The sequence below is a fragment of the Ovis canadensis genome, chromosome 3 (assembly GCF_042477335.2).
Source record: "Ovis canadensis isolate MfBH-ARS-UI-01 breed Bighorn chromosome 3, ARS-UI_OviCan_v2, whole genome shotgun sequence".
NCBI lineage: Eukaryota > Metazoa > Chordata > Mammalia > Artiodactyla > Bovidae > Ovis > Ovis canadensis.
In genome coordinates this window covers 215670752-215683955 of record NC_091247.1, presented here as the reverse complement: position 1 = coordinate 215683955, position 13204 = coordinate 215670752, and the positions used below count along the sequence as shown (strand labels likewise).

At 50.9% G+C, this 13204-nt stretch overlaps 1 protein-coding gene across 1 annotated transcript; it reads left to right on the top strand.

The window, feature by feature from the left end:
* The first annotated feature begins 417 nt into the window (after positions 1-417).
* Positions 418-9234, top strand: LTBR (lymphotoxin beta receptor). Its single transcript, XM_069585884.1, has 10 exons — positions 418-827; positions 946-1042; positions 1296-1421; positions 1512-1664; positions 2035-2131; positions 2264-2355; positions 5792-5899; positions 6212-6237; positions 6929-7157; positions 7451-9234. The coding sequence occupies exons 1-10, from the start codon at positions 711-713 to the stop codon at positions 7690-7692; spliced, it is 1287 nt and encodes a 428-aa protein (XP_069441985.1). The 5' UTR covers positions 418-710; the 3' UTR covers positions 7693-9234.
* The last annotated feature ends 3970 nt before the right edge of the window (positions 9235-13204 follow it).

Sequence of the window (13204 nt, the reverse complement as noted above, 5' to 3'; positions counted from 1 at the left end):
GGGGGGCGGGCAACTCTTTTGCAGTTTATGTTAAAAATTCACACGACAGGGCGGTAACCCAGGAGTCCAGTAAGTCTGCCAAGAGGTACTTCTGGTTCCCAGATGCTGGTCTGGCTAGCTGTCCATGGCTCCCAGTGGATCTCCACACCCTCCAAGTCTGACAGTCCCAAGCCCATCCATGTTTTCAGATCTGGCCAGACACAGCTCTGTCTGGAACTCTATCTGTTCCCGGGTCTGCTTTGCCCCAGCCGGGCTCCCTAGTGCCCATCTGAGGACCGTCTCCTGGCTCCACCACCCCTTTCCCACCAGCTGGCCCAGCCTGGCCTGTGTCCTCCTCTCCAATTAGGCCTGAGGAGAAGGGAGGAGGCCCGGGTTCCGGCCCTGCTGCCCTCACGTGCTTTCCCGGCCGCCCCTCCCGCCCTACGTCGTCGGCCAGCCAAGCCTGTTCCTCTTCCCGATTGCGACAGAGGCCGCCTGGGCTCCAGCGCTCCCTGTCCCCGCCCCGCGCCGGCCGCTCCACTCCCACTTCCTGAGCCCCGGCGCTGGAGCCCCGGAGGCCAGGCCAGGCCCGGCCGTTCCGGCCCCCGGGGCGCGTCCGTCAAGTCCTGTCCCAGCCTCTGGGCTCTGCCACCACTGGCCAGGACGTCCAGGCTCCCACCTCCCTCCCAGGCCTCCATCCCTCTGCTCGGCTGGCAGGCTGACTGGCCGCCATGCGCCTGCCGTGGGCCACCTCCCACAGCGGCCTGGCCTGGGGGTTACTCATCCTGGGCATCTGGGGTCTCCTGGCCGCGGCCCAACCCCAGCTGGAGAGGGAGGGGCCCATGCAGGTAGGTCGGGGCGGGCTTGACTAGGGGAGAGGGGTCTGGGCCATCCTCTCTGATGTCCCTCTGCTCCTCCCAGCTGACCCCTGAATAATTCTCCCCCCGATTCCATCTCTTCTTGAAGGGGCTCCCATACCACACAGAGAACCAAAGCTGCGGAGACCAGGAAAAGGAGTACTACGAGTCCAAGCTTCGCCTCTGCTGCTCTCGATGCCCCCCGGGTAAGAGGCCAGGACCAGAGGAAGTCTGGGATGGGGAGGCGGGGTACAGGGGGCTCTAGCCCACCTTGCTGCCTCAGATAGACACCGGACACCAGCTCCTAGGGAAATCAGCTGGCAGAAACAGAGAGCGAGAGACACTGGCCGGCCATCCGATGTAGGCACCGGGACAGGCCCAGGGTCACGCAGCAAGCAGCAGAGGGCACCGTGGGAACCCCAGTCCCCTGAGCCTTCTCTTGCCCCGCTCACAACCTAGGCACGCACATCTCCACCAAATGTAGCCGCCTCCAGAACACTGTCTGTGCCACGTGCCCCGAGAAGTCGTACAATGAGCACTGGAACCATCTCTCCTTCTGCCAGCTGTGCCGCCCCTGTGACAAGAGTGAGTGGGGTGTTCCAGGGTGGGGGCGGAGGGGTGGGACGTCCTGGAGTGCAGCCCCTGTGCTGAGCACCCCCCTCATCACCCCTGCAGTGCTGGGCTTCGTGGAGCTCATGCCTTGCACTAGCAACCGCAAGACCCAGTGTCACTGCCAGCCGGGGATGTACTGCGTCTTTTGGAACTCTGAGTGTGAGCACTGTGAGCCACTCTCCGACTGCCCGCCTGGCACTGAGGCTGAGCTCAAAGGTCAGAGGTCACTGGCAGCAGAGGGTGGGAAGGAGGCTGGGCAGGCTCTCTTGAATGGGTGCAGGGTGCTGTGTCCATGGTGATGCCCCAGGTGGCTAGTTCTCTGTGTAATAAAATGCTTCTCCCTGCCTGAGAAAGGCTCACACATGGAACCTGCAGAGAAAAGGAGTTGGGACGGTGCAGGGTTCAAGGTCCTCCCAGCACTGAGAGGAAGCTGGGCAATGGGGAGAGAAGGAAAGATGCTGCAAAGTACAGACTGGGGAGGGTGGGTGAGTAGGGGGCCGTCCAGCAGATGTCATAGAAGCCCACAGCTGGACAGAAGCCCCCTGTGCCCACTCACCCTGGCTGCCCCACGCTTCTCTCCTGCCAGATGAAGTCACGGAGGCTAACAGCAACTGTGTCCCCTGTAAAGCTGGACACTTCCAGAACACCTCCTCTCCCACCGCCCGCTGCCAGCCCCACACCAGGTGAGGGTGCCCAGTCTGCATTCCTCCGGCCCTCCCAGCCCCAGCCAGTGACAGCCCACCTCACGCTCAGCTCCACAGACCAGCTCCACTTCCAGCCGGGAGACCCCCTGAGCTGGGTTCTTTCCTCCACAGGTGTGAGGACCAGGGCCTCGTGGAGGAAGCCCCGGGCACCCCCCAATCTGACACCAGCTGCAGAAATCCACAAGAGCCCTCCGACATGCCAGGTGAGGAGGGGCCAGGGGCATGGGGAGAGGGCATCTGGGAAAATGCCTTAATTCCATCCATCTAAAAAAAATGGGAAAATGATGAACCCTTTCCTCTCAGAGTTAAGGCAAGAAGCTCTTCAAAGAAAAACTGGAGTATCCCTGGGCCAGGTTACTTACACACGTGTATGTGTATACATGCACTTTTTAAGTTATATGTTCTACATGTAACTTAAAAGTTACATACAATAGTACGTCTACACAGAGACATAGATACAGATGCAACTATAGATATATAGATATAAATATAACTGTACCTGATATCACTGTCATAATTCTGGACATGCCTCCTTCCCATAACCCATTTACTGAGCATAGTAGGTTACAGCTTCCATCACTAGAGAGAAGATTCCACATTTGATGCTTTCTTGGTCTTTTCTATGGAATTATTGCTTTCCTTGCCTGAAAGAATAGGCATGCTCGTGCTTAGCCGCTACAGTCGTGTTCCTGTGGACCATAGCCCTCAGGCTTCTCTGTCCAGGGGACTCTTCAGGAGTACTGGAGTGGGTTGCCATGCCTTCTTCCAGGGGATCTTCCCCACCAAGGGATCAAACTCGCATCTCCTGCATTGCAGGCGGATTCTTTACTGCTGAGCTACCAGGGAAGCCCTATAGAGAATTATAGGATGTTTCTAATGACTATCATTGTTATCAATCAAGGGAAAGTTTATTTCCTTAATTTTAAAAAATGGCTGAGCATTTATAATCATAGCTTCCATTTAATAAGAGCTAGTGCGTTAGACACTTTGTGAACTTGACTTTCACTAACTCATTTAAACCTCGTAATGATCCTATGAAATAGTCCTATTATTATCCTTACTGACAGATGAGGAAACCAATGCCCAGAGAGGTTAGGTGACTTGCCCAAGATCACCCATGTGGTAGTTGGTATTATGAAGACCTGTTGTAGGTCTCTCTTACTCCAAAAGCCATGCCATAATGCAGACTGTAAAAGATTAGAAAATTCAGATAAACAAAACTAAACTTCACCTACAGAACCATCAGCTGGCATATCCACTCGACATTTTTGAATATATCTTCCCAGAAATTTTTCCACACAATAGAAAAAAATAACATTTTTTCTAAAAGTGGAGTCATTTGAATGTTTGTAACTTAATTTTTCATCCAACTATAGCATAATCTTTCCTACATTCTATTATTAATTTTTACCTGTGTATCAAAAATGATTAGCACTTTTTCTCTTTTTTCTTTTGTATTGGTGGAGAAGGCAATCGCACCCCACTCTAGTACTCTTGCCTGGATAATCCCATGGATGGAGGAGCCTGGCAGGCTGCAGTCCATGGGGTCTCTAAGAGACTGAGCAACTTCACTTTCACTTTTCACTTTCATGCATTGGAGAAGGAAACGGCAACCCACTCCAGTGTTCTTGCTTGGAGAATCCCAGGGATGGGGGAGCCTGGTGGGCTGCCATCTATGGGGTCGCACAGAAGCGGACACGACTGAAGCGACTTAGCAGCAGCAGCAGCAGCATTGGTGTATAGCTGATGAGGGCTTCCCTTGTAGCTCAGTTGGCAAAGAATCTGCCTGCAATGCAGGAGACCTGGGTTCAACCTGTGGGCCGGGAAGATCCCCTGGAGGAGGAAATGGCAACCCACGCCAATATTCTTGCCTGGAGAATCCCATGGACAGAGGAGCCTAGCTGGCTATAGTCCTTGGGGTCGAAAAAGTCAGACATGACTTAGCAACTAAACCACCACCATAACTGATTAACGGGGCTTCCCTGGTGGCTCGATTAGTAAAGCATCTGCCTGCAATGCAGGAGACCTGGGTTCAATCCCTGGGTTGGGAAGATTCCCTGGAGAATGAAATAGCAATCCATTCCAGTATTCTTGCCTAGGAAATCCCATGGGCAGAGGAGCCTAGCAGGCTGCAGTCCATGGGGTCTTAAAGAGTCGGACACGACTGAGCAACTAAACCACCACCACCAGAGCTGATTAACAATGTTGTGATAGTTCAGGTGTACAGCAGAGGGACTCAGCTATATATATATATATATATATATATATATATATATATATATATATCCATTCTCCCCCAAACTCCCCTTCCATCCAGGCTGCCACATAACATTGAGCAGAGTTCCATGTGCTATACAGTAGGTCCCTGTTGGTTATCCATTCTAAATATAGCCGTGCGTACGTGTCCATTCCAAAGTCCCGAACTATCCCTTCCCCTCATCCTTCCCCTGTTGGAAGCACACATCTTTTGATGCTAATAGGTCTTCATGTCCTTGGCTCTGTAATTCTCAGATTGGTATTTAGAGCTTGACTTTCAGAGAGTACATAAGCTAATCTCCTCATTTTATATATGAAAAACACACAACTGAGCAGGAACCCAGGTCTAATTCTTCCCCACACCTCCTACTCTGGACTCACTTAGGCCACAGAATTAGATGAACCACCAAGGGTGAACTCCCAGTGTCTAAACATCCAGGTCCGCAGGTGACAGAAAAAGTGACAGGCATAGTGGACTCCATGCTGTCAATGGCAGCACAAGGCCCACAGGAAGACAACGGTTGCCCATGGCTGTACACGGACACCTGAGAAGCCCAGCCTCCCCTTCCCTCCCACTCCTGGGAGCTGCCCCAAGCAAGCCAGTGGAGATTCAGCAGCCCCCCTCATCCGGAAAGCCACAGGCAGAGTTCAGCAGCCGGGACACCAACTCTTACCCCTGTAAACACTCCCATGGCTATAGAAGGACAGGTTCAGCTCCTACTGCTGTATATCTTGCTGTCAGATAGCCAAATCTGCAGAAACATGGCTTTACCCCGCAGCCATGTCTGCTCACAACCCCAAGCCCACCCTCCCTTTACTGCCTCCCACTCCCATTTCCAGCCCAAGTGCCTGTCCTCACCCTCACAGGGCTGCCCTTGTGCCGGTGGCCAACCACACTCGCCCCAAACATCTCCATCCGAGGCAGAGTCTCTCCTGGTTCTCCTGGTTCTCGGTGGGGGTGGGGGGTGTCCCCCCGACTCACGTCAGGCTCTACGCCCCTTCTCTGTAACCCAAGGGAAGTTTCTCCAGCTCCTCCTTTAGGAACTGCAGTGGGTCTACAGGGGAAAGAACTTCCCAGGTGGCACAAGTGGTAAAGAATCTGCCTGCCAATGCAGGAGACGTAAAAGACTCCATCCCTGGGTCAGGAAGATCCCCTGGAGGAGGGAATGGCAACCCCCTCCAATATTCTTGCCTGGAAAATCCCATGGACGGAGGAGCCTGGGTTGGAAAGAGTCCGACAGGACTGAGCAGTAGCAGGAGGGGAAGCCTGCGCCCCATTTCCTATCTGGGTGGCCTGAGAACTGGAGAGCTGCTCCCTAATTGCCCCATCCACCCACTGCTCTCCTCGGTCCCTCACGCCTCGTCCTGTCTGCTGTCCTCCAGGAACGATGCTCGTGCTGGCCATCCTGCTGCCTCTGGTCTCGTTCCTGCTCCTCACCACCGTCTTCATCTACACCTGGAAGAGCCACCCCTCTCTCTGCAGAAAGCTAGGTAGGAAAGACTCAGAGGCTGGCAGGGATGTCTGCCTGGGACTGTGCCCATCCAGGTGGGGTAGGGGGCTGGAGAGAATATTCAGCTCCCTCAGGGCCAACACTTCTGCCCCTTTACACCCTCAAGACACCCAGCACTTGTCCCCAACACAGACATCACATTAATCCAGTCCCTTCATTCTGAGGCTGGAGATAAGGGTAATGACAGACTGATCATTCTGGGAGCCCAGAGTGGGCAGTGCCATACTGTGGGGTGGGGTGTGGAGGGAAAAGCCTGCGGGTCTGAGGCCTGCCGTTTCATTTTCTATTCCAGGATCCCTGCTCAAGAGGCACCCAGAGGTAATGGGGAGGCTAGGGAGGCAGCAAGGAGGGGCAGGGGACAGGTGAACAAGGGTGGGGGGCAGGCAGGAAAAGAATCTGCAGCTTCAACATCCATTTAATCATTCAACTAATAATTTATTGAGCACACTGTGTGCCAGGCACTATGGAAATAGCAGTGAACAAAGCAGTCTCTACCCTCCCAGAGTTTCATACCAGTGGAGCAAGGATAAAGTTAGTCTTCTATGTATTAGGTGGTGACAACTGTTAAATATAGAGAAGGAAATGGCAACCCACTCCAGTATTCTTGCTTGGAGAATCCCGTGGACAGAGCCTGGTGGGCTACAGTCCATGGGGTCGCAAAGAGTCAGACACGACTGAAGCAACTGAGCCCAACTGCTAAATAAAGCATGGTGGGGTGGGCAGGCGGGGGGGGAACAGTGGCAAGCAATGAGGGTATACTATCTTAGAGTGGACAGAGAGCCTCTGTGGTCAGCTGATATTTGAGCAGAGAGCTGAAGAAAAGAGGGCCAGACGTCAGGATGTAGCAGGGAAAGTGCTCCAGGAAGAGTGAACGTCAAGTGCAAAGGTCCTGAGGCAGGAAGCTTGGTGAGGGCGTGGAGCTGCCTAGGCATGGGGTTGGGGTGGGAATTAAAGAAAGATGGAGTCTGAGACCCCCGTCCTTGGCTGGTTCTCGGCCTCTGTCCTGCAGGGAGAGGAATCGAATCCTGCTGATGGAAACTGGGAGCCCCCAAGGTTCAATACACACGTTCCTGACCTGGTAAAGCCACTTCTGCCTGCCCCTGGAGACTTGGCCCTGGCCTCGGCCGGCGTCCCAGCGAACCCGGGTTTGGAGGAAGAGGTGCTCCAACAGCAGAGTCCCCTGAGCCAGGCCAGGGACCTGGATGCTGAGCCCCCAGAACAAGGCCAGGTGGCCCCTGGTGAGAAGAGGGGACGGGGAGGGAGGGTGGGCAGGGGAGAGCGTGTGAGCCGGGCAGAAAAGAGGAGACTGCAACAGCCAGTGTCCTGACGGCAGAGAAGGGACGAGACTGAAAACCAAGAAAACAGGGAATGAGCGCAGAGCTCAGGAAACCGAAGCGCATGGAGAGGGACAGGGCAGAAAGGGGAGATGGCAGGTGGGGCCCTGGGGAAGCCGGAGGCCCATGCTGGCGGCGCGCGGGACCCCCCCTCAACCTTGACCCCTCGCCCCCCCACTCTGCCTCCCTCCCCACAGGCACCAATGGCATTCACGTCACCGGCGGCTCTGTGACCGTTACCGGCAACATCTACATCTACAACGGGCCGGTCCTGGGGGGGGCCCGGGGCCCCGGAGACCCCCCCGCCCCCCCAGAGCCCCCACACCCCATCCCCGAAGAGGGTGCCCCCTGCCCTCCCGGGCTCTCCATGCCCTACCAGGAGGATGGCAAGGCTTGGCACCTGGCTGAGACAGAGACGCTGGGGTGCTACGCCCTCTGACAGAGCCAAGGACCCAAAGTGTCAGCCATGCCGGACGATGTCTGGAGGAGCCAGGAGAAGGGAGGCTGCCCTCCCCGCACAGGCCTGACTAAGGGCCTGGGAAGGGCCCGGAGGGCTGGACCCTGAGGGGCCAGGCCTCAGACATTGCCTCTCTGAGAGCAGGGCCGGCGCTGGCTGGGAACGGCGCCCCGGCGGGACTCTCCAGGCCGCCTGAGCAGGCCCGGGACTCCACTGCAGATTCCCTGCCCACTGCGGCTGCACCGGCTCAGCCTCAGGCACAGACAGGGCACGTGACCCTAACCACTGCCCCCTGGCATCTGAATCCCAAGCCTGGCACGGAACGGAGCCAGCCACGCAATCACTCAAGGACTGGGGCCCCCCTGGCAGAGTCATGGTGCTCAACATCCCCAAGCTTCAGAGGCCCTTTGAGGGCCCGCACTTCAGTGGACGGAGGGAGACCCAACAAGAAGCCGGAGTGACAAGGAGGACCACCCACCCCTCCCCTCCTCAACAGGAACGCGAGTCTCTCTAACCAAGGGCTTGGGTAGGGTTCAAGGTATAAGGGAGTTTTGGATGGGGAGGAAAAAAATTGGTGAGTGTATTTATGAACTGTACCCACATACAAATAAAGAGGAGACTGAGACCTAGGCCCTTGATTTCCTTAGGATTTATAGAGAAACACGATTCCACTGGGGCCATGTCAACGGCACGGGTCAAAACTATGGAATATAAAATGTCATCAACTATAGTCCCACGAGGTATTTGTGTGACAGGCTGGTATATGGAATTCAGGTGATGATAGTATTGGACAATAATCTCTGGCAATGTGGCAGGCAGTGTTCGCAATGCCATGCAACCTTACCTTATGCACCCCTCACAAAACCCTCAGGAGGCAGGTATGAGGACTATTCCCATTTAATATATGAGGAGACTGAGGCCCAGAGAGGATAAGTCAGTTGCCCAGTTTAGCTGCACATGGTTGGGATAGGCCCTGTTAGACTGGCTCTAGAGTCCTAGTGGGTAAAAAAGAGAATTTCTCTGAATAGATAAAATGGACTGGTTTTCTCAAATCATCAGACCTCCTCCATACCCTGCAGGTATGAAGTTCTCAGCCGACTCTCAAACCCCCAGGTTCAAAACAAAGCGCAAAAGGGTTTGGCAAGGCTTTCCGTTTTGTCTGTTTGGCCGCACTGTGTGACATGCAGCAAACCTCCCCGACCAAGGATCAAACCTATACCCGGCATCGGAAGCATGGAGTCATAGCCCCTGGAACACCCGAGAAGGCCGTATTTAGCAAGGTTGGGTGAAGGGAAAGATCCATACTTTAGACCTAAATTGAGAGGCCAAGTTCACATTCTGCTGATAAAGAGATGGAGGCCGGCCTCCTTCAACCAGAAGAAGCACAGTGACTTTTACTTTATTTCTTCTTGTCTTGCAGGCTTACCTCGCTTTATTGTGGTTTTTTTTTTTAAACAAATCGTGGCAACCCTGAGTTATTGATGATGGTTAGCATTTTTTAGCAATAAAGTATTTCTAAACGAAGGCGTGTATGCTGGTTTTTAGACATAATGCTACTGTACACTTAATAGGCTGCAGTACATTGTACATATAACGTTTAGATGTAGCGAGAAACCCCCTAAAATTCGTGTGACTCGCTTTATTCCAGTGGTCTGGTATCAAACCACTGGCATCTCTGAATGTGCTTGTATTTTCTTTTCTTCCTCCAAAGAACTCCAGATCTTCTCAGCCTCTCTTGTTGTTTGTAAATGTTTGGGGCCCCAGAATTTATCTACTCTGCTGCCCAGTAGAAACGGTCTTAGCTGGAAAGATTTCGAGGAGAGCTGCTGCAGCTGACGGCTCCTTCCATAAAAGGCCACCCTCTGGGTCTAATGTTATGACTGTTGCTGGGGCCCTTCAAGGTGGGGAAGCTCCAAGGCACACACTCCAGGAGTCTTCTGATCCAACCCAGCGGATGGGTTATTTAAGGTTGACCTTGAAAGTATTAAATCTAACTTCCTTTTTTGAGCAGTAAATAATGTGAGCTGTATTTTTAGACAGAGAATGAAAGCCTCCTGCTCTTGCCATAGGCTAGAGCCAGACATCATGATTCCTTAATCGTTGTTTCAGGGTATCTAGAATTTTAAAAAACTATACATTTTTTTTTTCAACAAAATAAAAGGAGGAAACTTATTTTTAAGAAATGGTGCCAGGAGTGAGGAGGGAAGTTTCAAGAGGGAGGGGATATATATGTGTATATACTTATGACTGATTCATATTATTGTATGACAGAAGCCAGCACAACATTGTAAAGCAGTTATCCAATTAAAATAAAACTTAACGAATAAATCCAGTCCCTTCTCTTCATGGCAAATATATGGGGAAACAATGGAAACAGTGAGAGACTTCATTTTTTTGGTCTCCAAAATCACTGCAAATGGTGACTGCAGCCATGAAATTAAAAGACACTTGCTCCTTGGAAGAAAAGCTATGACCAACCTAGACAGCATATTAAAAAGCAGACACATTATTTTGCCAACAAAGGTCCATCTAGTCAAAGGTATAGTTTTTCCAGTAGTCATGCATGAATGTGAGACTTGAATTATAAAGAAAGCTGAGCACTGAAGAATTGATGCTTTTGAACGGTGATGTTGAAGAAGATTCTTGAGAGTCTCTTGGACTGCAAGGAGATCCAACCAGTCAATCCTAAAGGAAATCAGTCCTGAATATTCATTGGAAGGACTGATGCTGAAGCTGAAATTCCAATACTTTGGCCACCTGATGCGAAGAATTGACTCATTGGAAAAGACCCTGACGCTGCGAAAGATTGAGGACAGGAGGAGAAGGGGTCGACAGAGGATGAGATGGTTGGATGGCATCACCGCCTTGATGGACGTAAGTTTGAGCAAGCTCCAGGAGTTGGTGATGGACATGGAAGCCTGGTGTGCTGCAGTCCATGGGGTCGCAAAGAGTCAGACACGACTGATCAACTGAACTGAACTGAATAAATAAAAAGGGAAACATTTCTTCTAGATGTTTCACAGTTTCACTTTTTAAATTTATGCTTATGAGCCTTTTTGTGTGTGTTTAAGTATGAGGTATGTGTTGAAGTATTTGGTCTTTGCATATAAATGTTTAATTATTCCAGCACCATTTGTTAAAAAGACTGTTCTTTCTCCATTGAATTATCTTTGTTTCTTTGTCAGGTCAGTTGATAATATTTGTGCCACTTTATTTCTGGACTCTGCTGGCTCCATTGGCCTGTGTCTATCCTTTTGCTAACATCACAGTCTTGATTTCTGTAGCTTCCTAAGTCTTGAAATTGGGTGATGTAATTTCTCCAATTATTGTTCTTTTTTTAGTCCCTTTCAGTTTCTTTTCCGCATACATTTTAGAATCCACTTGCCAATTTCTTTAAAAAAAAAAACAAACCTGCTGTGATTTTTGAGTGAAGGTGATTGACTCTATGATTCGAATTGGGGAGAACTGACATCTTCACAATATTGAGTTTTCCAACCCATAAACATATCTTTCCATTTATTTACATCTTTTTTTATTTCTTTCAACAGTGGTTTGCAGTTTTCAGCACACAGATCCTACACATAAGTTTTGTATGCAAGATCTGTACTTTATGGAGAGAGGAAGCTACTATAAATTGTATTTTTAAAATTTCAAATGTTAATTGTATGTCACTGAATATGGAAATATGATTGACTTTTGTATATTGGCCTTGTATCTTACAACCCTGTTAAACTCACTTCTTAGTTCTAGGAAGCTTTTTGTAGATTAATAAACAGTCATGTTGTCTTCAAAAAAAACACAGTTTTCTTTCTTTCTTTCTAACCTGTATGCCTTTTATTTGTTTTCTTCACTTATTACAATGGCGGGGCTTCCCTTGTGGCTCAGCTGGTAAAGAATCTGCCTGCAATGTGTGAGACCTGGGTTCAGTCCCTGGGTTTGGAAGATCCCCTGGAGAAGGAGAGGCTACCCACTTCAGTATTCTTGCCTGGAGAATTTCCATGGGATCACAAAGAGTTGGACATGACTGAGCGACTTTCACGATTATACTGGCCATCTTGTATGATATCTTGTATGATATTGAATAGGAGTTCTAGCCACAGACTCCTTACAACAAATTGATGAGATCTGTCAGAGCATTTACACTGAATGTAGCATTTATAGGACAGATTTTTTTAGGTTTATGGAATAGCTATACTCCAGTATTCTTGTCTGGAAAATCCCATGGACGGAGGAGCCTGGAAGGCTGCAGCCCATGGGGTCGCTGAGGGTCGAGCATGACTGAGTGGCTTCACTTTCACTTCTCACTTTCCTGCATTGGAGAAGGAAATGGCAACCCACTCCAGTGTCCTTGCCTGGAGAATCTCAGGGACGGGGGAGCCTGATGGGCTGCCGTCTACGGGGTCGCACGGAGTCAGACACGACTGAAGTGACTTAGCAGCAGCAGCAGCAGTATACTAACTATACTACGCATGCTTGGTCGCTCAGTTGTGTCTGATTCTTTGCAACCCCATGAACTATAGGCTCCTCTTGTCCATGGGATTCTCCAGGCAAGAATACTAGAGTGGGTTGCCATTTCCTTCTCCAGGGGATCTTCCCAACCCAGGGGTCTCTACCCGAGTAGACTCTTTACCATCTGAGCCACCATAGGATATGTTTTATCTTGGTTTAATCTGGGTTGAGACAACCCCCTAAAGAACTTCCATAAGTTTGTGGGGCCATAAGATTCCCACACATGAGCCCTTTGGGCTTCAACAGCTAAGACAGAGGGCCATTGCCCCATGGCCGCTTCAACCTCCATCTGTAATAGAATGGTCAAGACAGTCTGTTAGGCCAGGGTACAGGCCCTTTCCCAGCTGGGTCCAGCATTATCCAGCATTATTGGGTTTTGCCTGACCCACTTTGCTAAAGCCTCATTGTTTTTCCAAGCTGACTCATCATTTGCTTTGCTCCTGAAAACTCCCTTCACTCTGCCTAGCCTAATTAATAAATCTTTTCTTCTGAATGTCATTCTTCATTAAAGCAAACTCCAATTTGTCCCAAGATACCTAGACCAGCACTTATGTCCTCTAAGGCCTTTACCTGTCCTGTGGGCCAGTCCACTGTACATGTTGTTGCCATTGGGTACTAATGACCCCTGTGCAGTTAGGATATATGTTTTGCATCCAAAAACGTTGAGTCCCCCACACTGGGGTTAGGTGACTGTGGCTCAATGTAAAGAACCTGCCTGCCAATGCAGGAGATGCAAGGGATGATGGGTTTGATCCCTGGGTTGGGAAGACCCTCTGGAGGAGGAAATGGCAACCCACTCCAGTATTCTTGCCTGGCGGGCGACACTCCGTGGGGTCGCAAAGAATGGGACATGACTGAGCACACATACCTGGATGTACTTTAGTCTGAGTGTGCCCTGGGGGCCTCTCACAGTGTCCCATGTCTCAAGGCGGGGCCGGTCTCCGGGAACTCAAGTCCCCCACGTGATGTCCCCCTCTTTTAATTC